General features: G+C 42.0%; 1 protein-coding gene across 1 annotated transcript in view; it reads left to right on the top strand.

Annotated features, from left to right (window-relative positions):
- T265_00814 (hypothetical protein) overlaps window positions 1–20,361 on the top strand; it is a gene marked incomplete at both ends in the record, with an annotated part of 182,196 nt that overhangs the window by 158,983 nt on the left and 2,852 nt on the right. The window contains 2 exons of the mRNA XM_009164686.1: window positions 9,533–9,613; window positions 10,724–10,863. Coding sequence (XP_009162950.1) covers window positions 9,533–9,613; window positions 10,724–10,863 — 221 coding nt within the window. The remainder of the gene's footprint in view (window positions 1–9,532; window positions 9,614–10,723; window positions 10,864–20,361) is intronic.

Below are 20,361 nucleotides of genomic sequence, written 5' to 3'. Positions count from 1 at the left end.
GGATGACATGTAGTGGTGGAAGCAGTGGGTAGACGCAAATCTTGCTTCAAACTACGATAGCCACTAACCGGTTTCGCTTTGCAATAGTGTTCTTCAGGTAGGTGCAGCTTTCGAGTTTCTGACAAGTCTGTTTTTTTCGTTGCGCAACACTGTCAGAAGAATGTCAGGAACAAATATTGTGATTATGTGATCCCTGTTACGAGTGAATCTTGTCTGTTTCAGACAAGCATGGCGTTGTCAGCTATGTCAGCAACAAACCCAAGTGGGATAGTGTTACTCTTCCCGGAAGAGTAGTTTTGCCCCACAACTTTCAACTTTTATAAGTCCACACAATCTGAAGCGTAATGAGTGTCGCGGTTTCACAAGCCATTACCTAAAAATACCTTTCGCAACCCACCACAATTTATGATAAGGTTTTTTGCTGGTTATCGAGTAAACTGGAACAATTTAATTGTAAGTATATTTACTGAGTTAAAGCTGTTCAGAAATCCTGTGCTTTCGGGAGGGACAATAACTGATTCATGGATAACTTGTCACTGGGCCAAACAACAAATTCGGTTGTTAGGAACGATTGTTTTTTTCTGCCGGCCACCAACTATTTTATTGAAATTGAAAGTTCTCAGTGTGCAGCGGGAACAAAAAAATCCATAAGCGGTTGATTTATTTTGGAACGTTTAGCCGTACCCCAAGGTCAGAACTATAAGAATTACGATTATTTATCTGGTACAGCCGATGCATACTACCCTTTTTTCACCGAAATAACAAACAAAGTTGAAAAACTAAGGAAGGCGTCGAATTCCTTACTTACTAGATTGACCATGATGAAGCTAAAACATCGGCCTCATGAGAGTTTACGGAAGCTACGTTCGATTTTAGTCTGGGTAGCCTTGGACTTAAACGTGTACCAAAGTACGGCAGGAAGCTTTCGTCCAAACGGACAGTATTTACCAAAGTTTTGTCAATCAGAAGCGCCACATACAAGTGTTCTTCAGTCAGAGAAAACCAAACAAGTGAGAGTCTGACAAAGGACGGCGAAACATTACGGCAACTCGCGACAATCTAGCGGCGTAACTGAGAGGTGTGTTTCATCAAACATCAATGAAAATAAAAGTGACGGGACCATGCGGCACCTGTATTCCGGTCACAGAAAGCGGAACGCGAATAAGTTGGATACATCAGTTTTTTCTAAGCGTGCAGCTGTGCTACCAACACACCTGTTTTAATTCAGTATGTTTCGTGTAGTTGAACTTTACATTTCCTCTGCGATTTCCATTGACCACCCTCTTGGTAGTACATCACCCGAAAAATATTAGTGAGACCGGTCATTTTAGGGTCGATTACTTGTAGGTTTTGGTGTCAGTTGTTATTGTACGATAGTTCCTAAAAAAAATTGTCATAATTAAGTAAAGGTTTACAAGGAGTATACCGATTCGTGAACAGCTTATGTGAATTGACTTAGTTTCCCAGATAAACTAGGCACGTATTACAGAAAATGTACTTCCAAATGTGTAAAAGTGTCATTTTCGCCCTCTGAAGCTGTTGTGTTCCAGGGTGATTTCAGAAGCCCGAACTGGCTGGCTTCTGCCCACTAGCAGTGCAAGATCTAATCGAATGAGTGCAAGCCATTCACTATGTGATTCATCAAAGGCTATGTTACAAAATCGTTTGACACAACCATGGCAGTCACTGGGTAGTCATTCAAGGCGTCGGACAAATTGGTCATATTTTTCATGCGTAAACAAAATCACCTGTTCAGACGTGAAAATTCAGATGCGCCCAGAGTTCGCTGATGGATTAATAGTAACACGCTCGTCTCCCATGTCAGATGTTCGGAGTTCAAACTCCGGCAAGATCAAAGATGGGTATTGCTGTGCGCTCTAGTTAAATTGAGATTCGACTCCAGTGCTTCCCCTTTCAGTGTAGACTCACCAGAATACTTGGTTCAGAGCAAAGGGATAACCGCTTAGACGAGTGTTGTGTAAACGTGAATCCTAAAAATCCCCTAATCGACTAAAGCTAGGGAAATACTAGTAGGCTAACTATCGCTTGAACTACAAGTGAGTTGGACGCATTAACAGTCCACCTATAGTGGGTACGCAGGTCATTTTAGATTATTTTTTGTTTACTATCAACTTCAAATCTGGTTTATGATCAAAACTGAAAGCAAATCACCAAATTAGCTTTTCTAGACTGCTGGTCCTACAACAATTGATGCGCGTCCTGATAGGCCATGTACACGTTACACCCTGGAGAAATCCCCGTACTCAGTATTGTTGCATTGATGACAGGGTTGCTTATAAGATCAACGTGGCAATTATGGTAGGCCAAACAGTGACATGGGAAGAAATAAGCTTTTGGACCAAAAAAACCTGGCTGGGAAACACAAATGATAGATTCATCTGAATTTTCAATAAATCTCCTGTCCAAATAAACACCTTTACAGGTGTATTTTTTACACTGAGTGGATGACCACTCTGCTAGTCATGGGGAATTGCCTGAACTGAGCACTGAATACATTGTGTATATACTCGAAAAGCGTTCCTAAATAGCATGCCTCCCAAACAGTAAACCAACCAGTGCTAGATTGCATGAATCTCCTCACTAAAACGAAAAATACATGGAAGCGTCGTTGGAAGCACTTCTCCTTCAGGGGGCGGGAAATTACGTGTCATACCGCACTCGTTTCATGAGGAGCGAATATCCTCTTAGAACGCAGCCGGTAACGAAGGCACTGTTCACTAGCATAGGTAAATGTAGGGACACACTCAGCTTACATACTTACGCTCTTAAACCGCGTTTACTCCAAGCACCATATTAAGAACACATTTTATGCCTAAGTGTGCCGAGATTGAACCTGGCCCTTAAACCCAGAAAGACCTTGTTCCGACAGCCAGACCTACCAAAAAACTGCACAGGTTCAGGGGACTAACAAACAACTAAAAGCAACCAACTAAATTATTAAAAATGAATAATTATGGTGTAAATGAAGAATGTAATACTCAAACTACCCATTCAGCCAACCAAGGTATTATGGACTTCTGATTTCAAGCCCTAAAACTGAGCTCACTTTATGTCTATGAGTTCCCGCATCCGGAAGAAATCGATTGGCCTTGTGCTCACGGTCCATCAAGTCAATATACGCTGACCACTCAACTTTGTCCCGCTAGCGCCATGTCTATAATTTCCGCTGCTGCTTCCCTAATTTTGTATAGACAATCCCAGGGGAAATTTCCAGACTGTATTGTATTAAAGTCGCAAACAATCGGACTAATTTGGGAAACGATAAGAACGCATTTCATACTGGGGATGAGTGTCCAGTAAACAGCTTTTGTTTTACATTATGGAAGAGTTTCTACTGTTTGAGGACATTTAGGTATAGCGACTTTTGTTCGCCAAATTTGTTCTGACCGGAAGTGAGTTGTTGGTAGGTCGATTACTAGGTGGGACAAGTGCATCATAGTTCTTATGCGCTCACCCTGACCATAAACGTGTAACAGATTCAACCTCCGTATGCATAGTTCTAATTTTTCTGTGACCAGGAAACAGCTAACAGTGTTCAGTATTCGAAAACATCACGACATGAAAACTGTGTATATCACACGGGTTTGAAAATTTCAGAAAAAACACCAACAAAATTTTCTCAGTAAATGTCGTGTAAATACCTGTTTTCATCTTCTTATATACCATCCATCCACTATTGAATGGTTTTGGTAGAACAAAGCAAAAATACGCTTTTGTCAGTGAGCCTAAAGCGGTTACGGACAGGAATTCACAAAACGGAGCTAACGATTCAACGGAATTATTATTTTAGCTACCACAGAAGTATGCGTTCCAGCATATCCGATTTGCCAGACGCCTAGAACGGCTACCCAATAACTGTCCTGATCGTTGGTGATGCTGTGGAACACAGGTAGCTCGTGTGTCTCGCTTGATTCTTGGTCTGTTCGCTCAAATTGGTGGTTGGATTGTAAACCTTTCATCACCAATCGGGGTGGAAGGGTTAGTGATGCCGTCAGTAACATCGTTACTCAAACCCACACTAACGATCGCACCTCTATTAGTGATGAAATACCTTGGTTGTGTCGATCGAATGAACCACGAGTCAGGACTTCGCAGTCAGGTTGCACCATAGATAACTGAAACCTGCTGAAAGTCCTGATAGATGGTTCGATCGTTTGACACAACCAAAGCATTTAATAGGTCGTCGTTTGAGGCGTCGGATAAACTGATCACGTCATTCAAGTGTAAACACAGACTCGCCTTTCCGGACGTGGTAATTCAAATGCGTCCAGCATGCTCTGATTGAGCAGTAATAACAAGCTTGCCCCTCATTTCAGATGTTCAGCGTTCAGATCACGGCACGACCAAGGATAGACACTGCTGTTGAGTCCAGTGCTTCCTTCCTTTGATGTGGACTCGTCTGAATAATTGCATAGAGAAGGAGACTGTTAAGTCTCGAGTGATGTGAACTCAAGTTCCACAAAAATGTTGTCCTGGTCTGGCTTTGCCATTTTATCTTCAATAAGATTAACTGCAGCAAGATAAACGTTTTTTTCACGTGACATAGTGCTCATTCTTCTAAGTAAAACTCCTCGTGGAAGGTATAGAAAACGTTTTTTCTACTTAGAATTGGCTCCTCGGTATGAAGTAAATATTCATTGGTACCCAAGCCAGTCCTCCGTTTAGACCATAATACAGTGAGTGCCTGGTACTTTTCTTATGAAACTGTCCATAATTGACTGTACGGAATCAGCAGAAAGACATAGAGACATTCCACTAGTGGGGTAATATAGATTTAATGAACTGTTGGTCTGTCCAGTATGGCTGGATGAGACAAGTTACAAGCACTAAATTCAACCCATTTTGGATAGTAGAAATCACAAGCTGGTTCTTTTAGCTTTCTAACCTTTTGGTAAATTAAATAGTTAGGCTGGAGGTGTCATTTTGCCTCTACAGCCCCCTATATATGGAGTGTTCTGCAGCTAGCCCACCATAAAATGGTCTAGAGGGCCGTTTTGGCCATCAAAACTGTCGTTTGTTTGGTGCATTCGCAAATTCTAACCTTGAGAACGTTTCCCTTACCGTTTCTGTTCCTTAATAAAAAATACATAAACCCACCTAATCCAATAGCGTGAAACATTAGAGGTGAATGCTTCAGCCGAAGAATTGTCTGAAGAATAAATCCGGACCAGTTGCTCCATTTGTGAGTGACTAACAAAGTTGCTATAAAGGCAAGACCATTAATTTACGGACTGGAATAACCGGTAATAGTTGGGAATCATGACTTTACCCCGTTGCTCAAAGAATGTTTTTGGAAATTATTTTCGCGAAAGTTCTCTTTTCATGGAAAAGGAAGACAACGTTGTGTCTGAGAGTCTGGAAAGATATGGATGCAACGCAGACTCTGATGCCGTTCTCCAACTGCAGAACCCTGAATAATGGATGTGACAAATCTGAGCTAAATTGCAGACATCCGACGGTAGTCGCATGTGGTTTCAGGTTTATGAAAATTACATAACCATAATGTCACATATTATTTACCTTACAGAAAAACGGGTGCATAAACAAACAGTAGTTACGCATATACATATACAGATGCGTGAACAGTTAAGTGTACGTATCGTTTACAAATAAAAACACATACGTACAAATGTATATAGTGTATGACATGTGACATGGACTTACTGCTAAGCAGTCATCGAATCACCTTACGACAGTGTAGCTACCTGGCAACCCAAACAGTTTGAACACAGCCAGCTGTGCTACCGCGTGTAGGCCTGCGTTCCTCTGCATACCCGAAAGAAGAGTGGTAAGCAAACAGCCGTGCAGACCCTTTCAAAGTGATCGACTGGACTAAGCGTGATGGAAACTCTGGGTCGTCGTACGCATAGTCCGTTGTTCTTCAGCGGGAGCTGACATACGCACGTAGGATCCCGTGGTCTAGCAGCCACGCCTTTTCTCTGACTTGGATATCTTGATCCTGATGTGCTGAAATGTCCCACATGTGACATTTCAAATAAATTAAACTCTGGTGCTTAACACCGCGTTGTGACAATATACTGTACATCAACATACCTCTCTCTCTCTCTCAAACATTCTACTAAGGGGGGACAGCCCAGCAATACGCGATGTGGCTGTTGATGTTGAACAGGAGTTCTGAGTAAAATAAACATACCAGTTCTGACAAGCAAGCCAATGCCGTTTGCTGAATGTTTTGGTTCTCAAACATCCCCTACTCTTTGAAAGATTCTTTTTTTGTTGGTTTACCTCCGTACAAGAAAGCACATCCCAAGATGCTAACCCATTTCCTCAATACAAGGTAAGTTCCTGTGAGAGACTCGACCACAATCAGGCACCGGTTCCAAATCTGAGTAGCGAAAATTTCACTGGGTTTAAATGTCTTAAAGGTAAGGCAGCAGGTTCTAATAACATGAGTCACCTCAGTCACAGTGTATGCCTAGAAATGCGATGAGCTTGTACATTTGGCACTGTGACTTACCAATTCGTCAGCAAGATGTACTTACACGGTTATCGTCGCAGCCTGTTGTATCAGTCGAAGCAGTCAGCTTATACTTTCTAGCTGCATTTGAACAAGAAAAAAGCACGAAAACAACTACAAGGCGAAGATACACTGGAAAATTGTGAGCAAAGTCTATGTCCTGGAGATTCGGTATATAAGAAATTATCGTCCGTTGCTTCGTTTTGTCCAGCTTCATCGGCTTCAATACATAATGCGACTAGGATTCATTTTTAGAAAAGATACTTTGCTAGACAAGTGAGTAAGTTAATTTCAGTCATTTTTCTAAGAGATGATGAATAGCTGCATGACTTACCAGTGCTGGGGACACCGTGTGTCTTTTGTGACAGGCGTGTAGTAAATCCTAAGTTTTGATAGAGGACTTTGACATTGCAGTTTTTCCTCTTAGACAACTGGTTTGTTATTTTACGAACCGGGTGGAGTATGTTGTACAGTTGTACAGGAAAATCTGCGCCTCATAGTTTCAGTGTTTGTCCTACGTTCTTGTAGGCTGAATCACATGTTGGTGACGGATGACGGCGGCCGGAGTAGATGTCGAACTGGGAACAGGCGTTGAATGGTTAATTCTAAAAGTTGGAATCTGAAAATTCAGGAATAAATCATTCGGTAGGTGAATACACTCCACACAATCCCTATTTTACCAGTAAGCTTCCACTGCTCGCCCGATAGTTTTGATTGTCAACTCTTCCTTTTTAGCATAGCCAGTAGAACACTGGTGGGTGTCCCGCACGGGATGTCTAAGAATTGGGTTGGCGGTAGGTTTACAGGATAATTCTATGTAACCTGCGAATTCTCCTCACTGGACCAAGTTTGGAACAACGTTCCTGCTCCAACTATAATTATTGCATATAAAATCTATTTGAAATTGATAGCCCTACATATAACCAGTTGACCATATAGTGTGTTTGGTTATACCCGTTCTTCCAGTGGCGTAGCTCCACAAATAGAATGTTGCCATTTCACTGCTCTCTAAGGACTGACGCCGCTTAAAGTTTACGCTCAACCGGAACTGCACTTACGAGTTGCCTTGTGACCGTGATCCTCGGTATTGTATACGAATGATTAGGGTCAGAGAACGGTACATAAATCGCGCAACCTCAGTTTGACAAGGCTGTCAGATGAAGAAACTAAAACTGACATAGCATGCCTGTTTGTTTGTGTACTGCGATGTACCAAGGATAGATAATAGAGGCTGGAATTCGTCCACTTTTAAAAACATTCCCCCATCAGTTGGCCTTCGCATTGACAATCTATTGTTCTCCATGCCCATGGGTTAGCATTGGTGAGCGTATTCTTCGATCGCTCCCACTTCCAATGACTGCTATTTTCTGTGAGAGTCCCAGAGGTTCACGTTATACACTCACTGTAGTGATCCATTACCTATTTTGCAATATGCTCAATTAAAAATCTTTTTGGCAACATGAGGAGATTTCGAAATTTTATGAGAGGCTTCATCCTATTAATGAAGCCATTCTGTACCAAAAGGCAGAGAGGATTCAACCTCACGATTGAATCTCACGACTATCACAAGATATTTGAATCACCCAGTTGGTAGCAGAAGTGTAGACCTTCATCGAGGAATGAGTAGCGCCATACCCGATCCGTCGCAAATTACAGACAAAGTCATCATTAGCTTGGAGCCGAAAGGTTAAGTCTTTAACAATGGGCCGATTAACCGGGGTCAGAATCTTACTGGAGATTCGTGAGGCGTGTACCTAATTTGGCTCCCAATAAAGATTACCTCGACGTGCAGTGCTCCTCGTATTTCTGATGCAGATCGAGTTAATCCACAGGCCGCAGTTCCAACTGTTGGCTGCCTGTGACAAATTATTAGTTCCGATTCAGTACCTTATAATTCACAAGCTTACTTGATCAGAGGCCAACGTTCCACTGTATTGGGAACTCAGATCCTGTCAGTCCCGCTTCCATATGTTCAAAACCACCGCATTGTGATTTCATACAAATCCACTTTCATCGTATACAGGCCACGAATAAATTTACCGGAAATCATGGAGGCAATCTTAGGGTAGTACACCATTGGTCATCTTCCCACACTTTCCCTCAGCCCAAACGAACAACAAACACTGAGACTGTGTCAAGAGCTTAGTTTCAGAATTTGACCCGGTTTATTTTTCCCGGCCAGCCACAGTTGCCAGAATCACCCTAAATTCATTTTACCAATGTTGGTTTCTACGGTGCCAAGTTGTGTGCCGCAAGTACAACGTAGAGCTGTGTACCAAAGCTCTTGGGTGGTCCTATGTGGCCAAACTAACAAGGTATTCCGATGACTTCGCCCTCTATAACTGTAACCGCTTAATCCGAACGTTGACTCGGCAGCTTCACTGTTCTTGCTCCACGTACTCACATAGACCTGGCATGTGCAATCACACCCAGAATTAGCACAGGATATAATGCATGAAATGTGAATCGACGGATGGACGAAGCGCAGAAATTCGAGTCGACCATCGACTCAAGTCTGTCTCGTTGCGTGCGTGTGCATATACGAAATAAGTTATCCCCCGAGGGCGCTAATTTATCCGGACCGTTGTGGCCATTTCACAGCTACTGGCGCACTACCGGTCATTGTTTGTTTGTAACGAATGTCAGCAAAAGAAAACCAGTGGAAGGTGTAAAACCCATCACCACATCGGAAACTGATCTGTTCATTCTCACACCAGCGTCGTTCACCGGATGACAAATCCTGTCGCTTCGACTTAAAATAATGTGCACTAACAGGCTTAAGTCCTTCATGTGGTAAGGAGATATTAGTGAAATACCATTTCGCGACCGGTTTTGTCACATTTTTGTTAGGAAATACCACTAATTAGCAAACTAAATTACCTGGAAGACCTTATGTCTATAATCATTTTTTGGGTTTCATTATGTAAAGTTGTCTCCCACTTATCAAAGTACACGCGTTTGCAAACTAAATTTGTTTTTTTTCGAGAGACTAATCTGGAACCCAGCTGAATCTCTTGTTTGTGATTTTTTCAGGCAACTGAATTTGCTGCACCAGGCCGTATTTTGTTTCAGTCGCTACGATATTCACAAACGACAAATTCAGCCGGGCTCCAGGTGAGTCCCTCAAAAAAACCAAATCGATCTGCAAATTAGTGTATATTCGCTAATTTCGTGCAATTTGGTCTCAGGTAGAACACGAGGTTGACGGAAACTCGGGGACTGCGCCTACCTGATGAACCCTGAGAAAGGCGAAACCCGTCGTCGGCTGTCAACGAATTTTCAGCAACCATATGAGTAGTACAGTCTCCTATTTCCTTTAGAAGTTCAACACTGACGATGTCACTAGATAGCTCACTCCAATGCCCCAAACCCACAGGAGTAGGGCTTGTTGAGTGTAATGTACTGACTGGAAACGACTATGCATGTGACTTTGTCTTTTAGTGTTCCAAATGCGGAGCATATCGGTTTTTTGCGAGATGTGTTTGAAGGTGTGAGTGTTCATGGGTTACTAGGCGGCTGAGTCTTGAATGTTCCACTTTCTAGAAGGTAGGTTATTTGTTCGAGACTTCTGACTAGTTTTTATTCTCGACCGGCGTACTGCAACCATGGAACTTTCAAGACTACTTCAGATCGGTCACTCTAGGATGGACCTCAAGTACTGGATATGTAGTGACTGCATGCTTTCCACTGCAAACATTTTCCAAAATCGAGTTGTCCCTCCTTTTTGGCTAGCTGTATATCCACTTCAACACCACGTATATTTGTATGTTTCGTTTGACTTGACCACAAAGGCTCTCCTCTGAATTTCGGTTTTAGTCGTGTGCAATGTGGTTAGTGTTACTCTCAAACCGACTTCATACGTACTGGTGGGTTTAGATATCGCCTTTTCTAGGTGCAACGTAACAACAGCTTTTCTGTTTGCAAAAGAAAAGGTTAAATGGCGACCTAACCAAAACAGTGCAGTTACTAAGGTACTCTAAAGATACTGGAAACTCGACGCTTTTACGGTTAATGGAATGCTCAGAGACAGCTCGTTATAACTGGAAAAGAAAAGGGCGCTTGCAGTAACCAACACAGAGAACTAGCTGGCAAAGATAATACTCTTATCCACTACAGTAAAGAAGTTTGGCCCTGATGAACGCATGATAGACAACTCCTCGGTTCAGAACACTTTCTCCAGTTGGATATGCTCAACTTCAATCTCCTTCTAACGTTTTTTCACAGGTTTCCTTTCCGCTTTTGTTCCTCTTCTGGTTCAAATCGCAGATCTTCTATCTTCCGTTGTTTGGCGGTTTAGTGATCCTTGATGTTGGGGTGTGGAGAGTGACCAGAAACCAGCGTATATTTGAATACCATGACTTAGGGTAAGTCTAGTGTCCAACTTTGTTGGTTAATTCACCCTAACCCCTTGTAATTAGATTAGGTAGTATTGGAGAGAACACTTTATCCTTTGGTTGTCATTGGCCTGTGAAATCGCTAGAGCCTCTGGTATACGAAGTTCATGACTTACTTATCATTTACCCCCTCAGTTCTTTTTACCAGCTTATAAGTGTGATAGTAATTTTCCATCCTGATATATCACGTTATAACTGAAGACCTAGGTAGTGATGTAGCTGTGTAGATCACATGATGTGTATAAACAATCTGTAACCATCTAGGTTTTCGTGCCATCTATTCGCATATTACAGGCCACGGTTTGCGTGATTTTTGATCATACGCTGCGTGTCACCTCTGCAACGAACATCTGACGGTAGGAATCATCTGGCTTGCAAAAGTCTCGCAACTTAAGTGACTGGAGTTAACACATGTTTGATGGATTCGCTTTCGTCAGCAATGCATGATATGAAGTCTTTTCCTGGAGTTTTTGAAGGGAAGTGTATCCATGCTAAACATTTGTTGGCCAAATGCTTTTTTAAGAGCACAAAAGGCGACAAGACGGTCATGGGTTCGAAAATGAAAGTGTAAATACACACCATTGCATGATATATTCCCTTGAAATGCAAGATGTGAAGCACTCTGGACTATTGGGCATCAGACTGATGAACGCAGGAAGGGCGGTTGATATGACTGGAATATTGGGTAATATTAATCCTTTAGTTGTAACATCTTTTTGGAGTCTAGTTGTCCGCTGTCTGAACGAAACACGAGGGCTGAGGTATGGTCAGATTACCAAAGCCTAGACAGGAGCAACCACGGACCTCCCAGTCACTTTGTCCCTTAAGCACTGAGCTTTCTCGGTCTCTGAGTGAGTGCTGGTGGATAAGTTGAACATGTATTTGGTGGCAATCTCCAGTGTGTGTTCCAGAAGTCAATGCGCTCTACTGTGTGGGCTGATGGGGAGTCGAACGAAAAACAAAATTAGACTGATGGAGTAAATATAAAGTCACCCGTATTACCTAACCAGTGTAGCTTGTTCAACATCACAAAACCCGAAGCCACAAGACACACACGTCAACCCGGTACCTGTTAAAAAAGCTGATGAATTTGTGAACAAACCCCTTCAATTCCAATGAAACAAAGTGAATCAGTCATGAAGTGGACAAATCGTGTGGTGTATCTCTGCTCTGAAGCAAATTCGATAGAATTGATGCATAGGGGTGAACAGTCCCGAAAAGATGTGATCAACCACCACTTGATCGATAGAGTTACTGAGTTTGGTCCGAAGCGCCCAAGACACAGACATGCATTGAATGCTCTATGGTACGGATTGCTTCACCTAATAGTGTCAGATGAACCAACTTATTGTCTCAGGTCATGAACGCATATCCATGAGGTATGATATACAGTCTGCTGATAGCTCTCTTAACTGTCTTCATTGCACTCAACTATGTTTCCTCAACTCTGAGCCATTATGAATATATTAGAAGGGATCGCTGACCAAAATCCTATTTCACAGCCTGTATCTATCGAGCCGGATGACACACTTAGCGGCAGATCAAAACAAAAATATGTGTGTAAACGTCTACGAGGCCAGGGTAAACAGAAAAACAGATTCACTGTAATTATGGTCTCCGGTAGCAAAATAAAGTTTACTGAACGCCTGCAGAGCGACTTTTGAATTAGTAGTTGTTTACGTAGCCCCAATACTTATGAAAACCAATGTGTGATGATCATATTGACGATGGGATGTTAATGAAAGCCCAAACTATACCAATTGGCAAACCCAATGTATGTCGTCGAACGGGTTGTGGGACAGTTTAAAACTCCTTAAGATGACCCGATCAACTTTATGGAATGTCATTAATGCGTGGCCATTGGCAAGCCTAAAAATGTGTATCAGTTGGACCATTTTGGCTTTACTGCTCACAACTCCATTCAGTAGCTTCTTGGTTCTCTGATTCCGCCTACAGTCATCTCACAGAACAACCTTCTATCACGTGCAGATCTTTACTGCACGTGATAGCGATGGTGATGTTGAGGGTGGAAGTGATGATACGACTAGGACTGAATGATTGGGTGACTGAATTTGATCTACCCAGTATAAAACCAATTCGGTAGGCAATTTAAGAAAAGCCGTGGAATCAAGTTGCGTTATTATACCTCGTCTGACAATAGTCCGGCTGCTTGAGGGTACCTCAAAACACCGGACACCCAAATAGTATTACGGAGTCCCAAACGCTACAAATTTAACGTCCCGGTTACCAATGCCTTTGCCAAATAGCAACTTAGATTTTAACCAAAATCCCTTTGTAGAAGTTTGAAAAGATTGTACGGTAAACTGATCTGTATGGGACATTTTGTTTGTGACGAATTGATTACCAGTTGCACTCAACGTGGAAAATTTGCGGAAATCTGATGGCAGATCAAACCCAGTCGACAAATTAACGGTGCACCCACCGGGGATCTACGTTGAAGTGGAGTTTGTTGCCATGGCTTGGAACATAGGATTACAAATTACGCATACCAGATCAAGGTAACTGCCAATCAGGAACAGCGCATCTGGATGTGAACCAAGAAAATCTTAATATGTAGTGGATTTGGCGTCTGGACCGCAGTACAAAGGCCACCCTTAAGTGCAACCACCTTGCGCAGAAATTCAACCAAGGATTATGAGGGTGAAGGCGCTAATTGACGTACGGTTTGACACAAGGTAGGGTACGATTTGTCGGTTTCTATTCACTGATTTCGTATTTGATTTGACCACCGCGAGAATGGGTGAAATTGAACGCTGACCAACTCAATCAATCATTCTGCTGCAGAACAGCAAAAGTTTAGGGCAGAATTTCACCGCGTCACCTACTTCTAGCTACGAAAACTGACCCGTTGTCGTTTTATGTCTGTCTTGTCTTGTTGCATACAAGTTGCAGATTCATGTGATCTGTTTTAGTATATCTCAAAGATCCGACCTACCGAGTAAAGCTTAATCGGATGGCCAAATCATAAACGCAGACTCTAATCCGAAAATTGCAACCGTTTGTGTACATATCAAATGCATTAGTACATCAGCATTGTGCTTCTCACCCTTCCACAAAGTCAACTTTACAGTAAATCGCATTCAACCAAATCCCACTAGCGAATCCAAAGTAGTCTGTCTAGAACAAATTTCCTGATATAGCTGACCATAAAACTCATCTGCATAGTGCTTAAAAAAGAAACCGGAGGTCGCAGAAATGTAGACTAAGGCTAGTTTTGGTGTTACTGAATGGGTCTGATACTAGTTTATCATACGGAATCATTGTGAGTAAGATTTAACAACTTCGATGTTTTGATTACTGCACCTTTGATAATAAAAATGCCATATACATGCTATCTACCTTAATGGTACCAAACATAAAAATTTAATTTTCACTATTAGAACGTGTGCCTATTGAACTGACGGAAGAACCCGATTATAAAACATTTCTGATTCCTTTTGCTTACTCATCAAAAGTCTTGAAAACTGATGGCAAAACCATTTCAGCTAGTTGTAAAGTTAAAGCCATCCATTTGTATTCCACAATGAAGATTAATTGGGGTTCAGGATGAACATTCTAACCCAGATTGCACTGCTCATGCTGGACGACTGGATGTTATCCACAGAATTCATAACGCACAAACAGTTGTCAACTCTTACGGTCCTTATTTTTAATATTAAATTCTTCAATGTATGGTTACAAATTCCCAACAGAAAGACCCCGCTTTGCCTCTTTTGAAATTGTAAGGGCTATAAATCATTGTGAGATCCTCACATTTCTGACTCTCGCCATTAACGATTAGTCCACATCTTCCCTTTTGCAAACGTTTAAAACATACATTCACTATTATATTTTCTTTTTAGCGGTCTGATTTCCAGCAAGTCTCCCCCTGAAATGAGCTCAACAGTTTGATTTTTATGCGGCCTACTAAAAAAGTGATTCTAAACAGCGGATAACGATATTCTTTCAACAACACTTTTTTACGGAGCTCCTTATGGTACCAACCATCGGCCGATTGTGGAACTCACACAAGGGGCTAATTACAAGACGCTATTAGGTATCAGTTGGCATGGCGAATCCGCTGTGAAGTTTAAATGGAAAAGAATGATGCACAGCAAACGTCCTTGACAGCTCAGTCGATAGGGAACCCGTCCAATAGACAGGAGGTTTACGAATGAATTCCGTTCTCGGCCGTTTGTTCACGCTACTCGTGCTTGGACTTAAATGCTGTACATTTATCAAAACTGCTCTACTTTTAACTATTTATTCAGTTGGTTGGTCAGGTTTATTGATTCGAATTGTTTTGATATGAATTGTTTTCATTTGAAACGTAAAACAACTCGAAAAAAATTCCACAAGAATTTTTCAAAACTGCATTTGGACCTCACTTAGTTTTTCATCTTTCTTCATGCCGGCCTAGCAGAATAAACTGTCAATAATAACTCCAATAACCACGCCCTCATTCCCTATTTGCAACGGATTGAATAGTCGTCTTGCTGGAAAACCCCTAGTGGCAATTTGAATGTGTTCACTGCTGACGCCAACTGATAAACACCATCCAAAACGGAGGGATTTTATTGGTTCAACGCAAAGCTTACCTTAATGAAATACGAACTTTCTATCAATTTTACTCTTCCTAATCGTTGGGTGTATTGTCAGTCAGAAAAGAAATAAATTTGATACCCATTTGAACAATACTACACACTTCCAACTTCTGTTTGAATAGCCACGCTATTGGTTCTCTAAGACCATTGTTCAGTGTCGACAAAAAGCCTCGATGGGCTTCATAATTCATTAAAAGCTGACGCCTCCAATCTGTGCACAAGCATCCAACTTTATTTATGCTGCAAGGTGACTGTCAATCACACTTTACGCTTTGTGTCCGAACCTTTGGCTTGGTGCAATTAAAAAGAATTTGTGGAAACTAACCTGATGAAATGTGTCCTAGGTGGAAAAATGCACTTATCATCCTCTGAATTGAAAACAGTGTGAAAAAGTAGACCTCCGCTTAAAAGACTAAGTCATCACTTTCCATAACATGGAATATAGTACTCATATCAGTGTTCAGTCTCTCATATTGAACGCCGAGGGTAAAACGGGTCGCCGGGACTATAGTTTCGCTCTGGGCGTTTCATAACAAACGGTACATTTTTCTATTACCATGTGTTTGTGATAGTCAAGTGAACTTACTGACTGGAAGGTCCACCGTTCGAATCCAACTTTGGCACCCCGAATGCTTCTGTCTAAATTTGGACAAGCTTGCAGTATCTTGGACCTGCTACATCCTTCGGGGTACAACGCAGCACTGCAGCGAAAGGAAGTTACAGCTGAACACTTCTACTACCGTACAGACGTCATCAGATAGTTTCCAACGACTTGATAGATGGAACCAGACTAATGGACCATTCAATCCCATGCTAAATGCGGCAAGTAAAGTTAGGTTATGATGACGAGCTGGGAAACCAGCTTATGCTAACTACAAGTCCCACCTCACAAATAATCTAATTTGTCGTATGATTACGTGACCTCAAGGTTTATTAAAAACTTAACCCTTCGAATTTTTTATTTCGGATATCGCAATAGGGATTAGTGTGCTTGGGGGGGGAGCCTGACAGTCAAAAGCTACACGGTAACCTTCGGCCTAATCAGGACTTAATGTCACTACTCGGTTAGATTCCCGGCTCCCACTGAGTTATCATGCAGCACAGTGTAACCGATGGACATAAGCGATTTGTTCCAATTTTGTATGAGAAAGGCACAGGTTACAGATGACTGGAATATACTGTTGTGACTCACTGGGTTCAAATTTAATGTTCAATAGGAGTCGTCGTGTGGTTTGCTCTATCCGAATTCGGCCAATGGGTCGGAAACGGTGAGTTACTGGACTACAAATGAATACAGTGCCAATGTGCTGAGTGTCCTAAGATGGAGCTGAGACATTGGTGTATGCTGCATGGTGGATGTGTAAAAGTGGTAGTGTTTGTTTTCATACGACTGAAATAAATGTGTCAACGTTTTTCGGAGTGGAAGTTGGGTATAACTTAAAAAAAGGGTAATGGCCTCAGAGAAGGACATCCAAGGGACGATGGAGCTCACAAGTAAGTTACACTAATCTCGATGGAGGAATGTTTGCAAAAAAATGAAGCACACTTGTCAACTCTGACGTGCACACTGAATTTCATATGCTGTGAATTTGTGAGGCATCTTTATGTAGAGAACTTGATTAAAAGGCTAAACCAAGTCAACAAATAAGGTACTTGAGACGAGGCTATCATCCACACCTACAAAAGCCAAAATATTCGCATCTTAGAAGTACTTTGAAAAAAATCGTGTTATTTGGGTGACATTTACTTGACTGCTGTTTGGTGACTCAGGATGTTTCGCACGTGGATGTCTTCTATGTTGAACGGTGTTTTGTTTAATCATAGTAGACTCTCGTTGACTTTTTTTGCATAATTCGTCCCTAAATGAAACTTAAGGTTCCTCAACCTGATGTTTCGTCTTCAGAGGAGAAGTGATTCCTCTACTTTGCCACAGTATCACACAAATGTTCATTTATATAATGTAAGAGCATGAACCTCTTAATACTGGTGTAACATCTTTGCCTTCTTAGTAGCTTGAATAAAAATTTGACGAACGATATTTTACACAGTTTTGTATGAGCTATTACTGTTTTCATCATACTGCTGAATTTTCTGAGGCACTCTCCGTTACTGATGAAACTGGCCCTAGGATTTTGCGAGTCAAGCATTGTGAACTTCACACGTATGGAATCCTTTTGACACCTCTGTCTGAGCACTCTCTAGTTGTCACCGGATATTCGTAGGCATGTGGTAGCTGCTTCCTCCCAGATCAGAGTAACTGAACCGTGTTGTGAAAATCCACAAACAATTTAAGAAATTGTTCATGAATTAATTTTCTCCCTTTCTACGTCACTTGGGCGGATTTCATCCGGCCCTGGAGCACTGAGAATTCTTTTTCAACCAGAAAGTCGTCAATACTTGTCTCCGTAGACTCGGTATTTAGCTCATCACACTTTAGTGTTAGAAGGGATGGCTGCGCCACAACGGGGCCAATAGGGTACACAATGACACAAATCTCTGTGACTTGTCCTTTAACGATGATCGTGTCCGGGATATGTTCATCAACCTTGTTTCTTAGGCAGAACTCAGGATGTCCTCTGGGATCACACGTACCCAAACTGTGTACTTATTTTACCGAACAAGTAGTCGACTTTGCTTCTTACTAGTTAGACTTGCTAACCTCTGTCCAAAACCATTTGTTCGGAAACCTCGCGACTTCGTGCTTAGAGGACGTAGAATTATGTTTCAGAGACTTAAACTGTATCCCTGACGGACTGTCTTTATGGGGATGGAAGTTGTCCCCCTTAATCTGATAGTGTTGTCAATGGATCAGCAACAGTCTGTACAGTGGATCCATGGTTGAACGATAGCTCTGGTCTTTTGCTCTAGTTGCTCCAATTTTCCTGATCTCGTTGTTGCGGATGAAAATTTGTCTACTTTTCCCTGACTGCAAATTACTGACGATTCATTCGAACCTAGTTGACCTCTTTCAGTGCTCTGTGACGTTCACTGCTTAGTTACGTTGGGATCAACAGGCTGAATGATTGTGGACACGAGTAGGAAGAAGAAGGCTTTTGAGTGTTCAATGCTATTCGCAGTTCCGGGTTGAGTGGTAGTGTGCTGACCGACTGACCGCCTTTTTCATGAATTCACGGGTTCCCAGATTTATACACAAGATCGAAGCTCCTGCCCAAACTTCCCGGGTTGGGTTTGTTCTTGTCACTCAGCGGCTTCTGCTCAAATAAAAGACAAACAAAAAAGAACGCATCACTGCTCGTTAAGTTCTCAGCGTGGGATGGTGCGAGGACTCAACTAAAAAGGCGTCCAAAAGTGCTTTAAACTAGGAAATCGATGCGGCCTGAACAACCTTCTGAGGAAGTTTGTTCCACATAACGACTACTAGAAATGAGAATGTATGCACCCTGAACATGAAAATCTTCTTATCATGTCCCCGTCGTGTGTTAGGTCAATGATGGAAAACTTGTTAGCCAAACCTTGTTCAAACAGTTTGTAAGTAAGGAGTAGGTCTTCCTGTGGCCGATCATACTCCGGAGTAAACAGGTCAAGCACCGCAAGACGCGTTTTATAATCAAAGGAGTTAAGGCCGTTTGTAGCAGCTCGCTGGACACGCTAAACAGAGGTTACGTCCTTCTTGCGTCCTGAGTAGACAACTTGGTTGGCGTGTTCAAGAAGCACTCTGACGTAGGTCCCATAGAGCTTCTTAGGTGCATGCAAGTTATATGGGGAAGACTCGTCGAATCATCCGTACAACAGAAAATGACTTTTGAGCCGATTTCTCATAGTGCGGTGAGAAGGACATGTTTGAAGACAGCCAGATACCCGAACCCTTTTTGGCATCTACCCTTGTGATGTTTTATGGTCCATTCTCACCATGCATGACAAAAATGTTAGCTGAGTTTCCTCCGAATGACATATGGACGCAATTTTCGTCATTCAGAGGAAGATAACAGTCCAACATCACTGCGTTGCAGCGTGTGCATCAGCTTAGAGGTCACTAGCACTTAAACCCCAGGATTTTATGTCATTCGCAAAAAGTAGATGTGGACTTGCAAGAACATCGAAAAGCCGTTGACGTATATTAGAAACAACAGTAGTCCCAAAACAGATCCCAAGAAGAACGGACCGAGCTTACTTTCACTCGGAAGTTTCTGTCCGATAAGAATGCTCGAATCCAGGGTACGAGTGAGCAGTTGTGGTGCATGCAACGACAGCTAGATGGAGCAGTACATGGGCCTGACTTGTGATGTGAAGAGATTAGGGGTGAGTGTGGGGATGTTCAGGCCACCGGCTTTTAAGATAAGCGAAGGGATACTGTGGTGGTTTGCAAATCAATGTTACATTTTCCCCATTTTCTACTCTCTTCACATAAACGTGAATTGCAATTTGTAAACACTGTACACGTATCATGACATTTTGTTTTATTGTACCAATAATTACATTAAAATCGAAAATGGAAATACACAATCTCTTGGCGCGACTCCTCTGCTTTTTGCTGAGTCAGTGAAATTGCATCCGATTGAACTGATTGTTGTTTGCCGAAGTTGTGAGATTGGATCATTGTGTTTGTGTGTGAACTGTTGAACGTCACAATAACTCCTTGTGGCAATTTTCAGCTGTGATAAATTCCTACCGTGGAATTTACTTCTAACACTTGAACTATCAGTGGAGAATATCCTTTTTACTCTGGATATATTCTTCGCCGCCGAATACGATTACTGCACAACATTTCGTGTAGTGGGATTATTGGACCCCCAATTTAGTGAGTCTGTTCCATTCACTTGTCCATTTCTTATTGCCATTTGTTATTTCTAATCTGATATTTTGATTGTATATTTTATTGAACACGCATACTTAGGTCCTTGTC

The sequence above is a fragment of the Opisthorchis viverrini genome (genome assembly GCF_000715545.1).
Source record: "Opisthorchis viverrini unplaced genomic scaffold opera_v5_8, whole genome shotgun sequence".
Classification (NCBI taxonomy): Eukaryota; Metazoa; Platyhelminthes; class Trematoda; order Opisthorchiida; family Opisthorchiidae; genus Opisthorchis; species Opisthorchis viverrini.
This window is presented reverse-complemented; position numbering and strand designations above follow the sequence as displayed.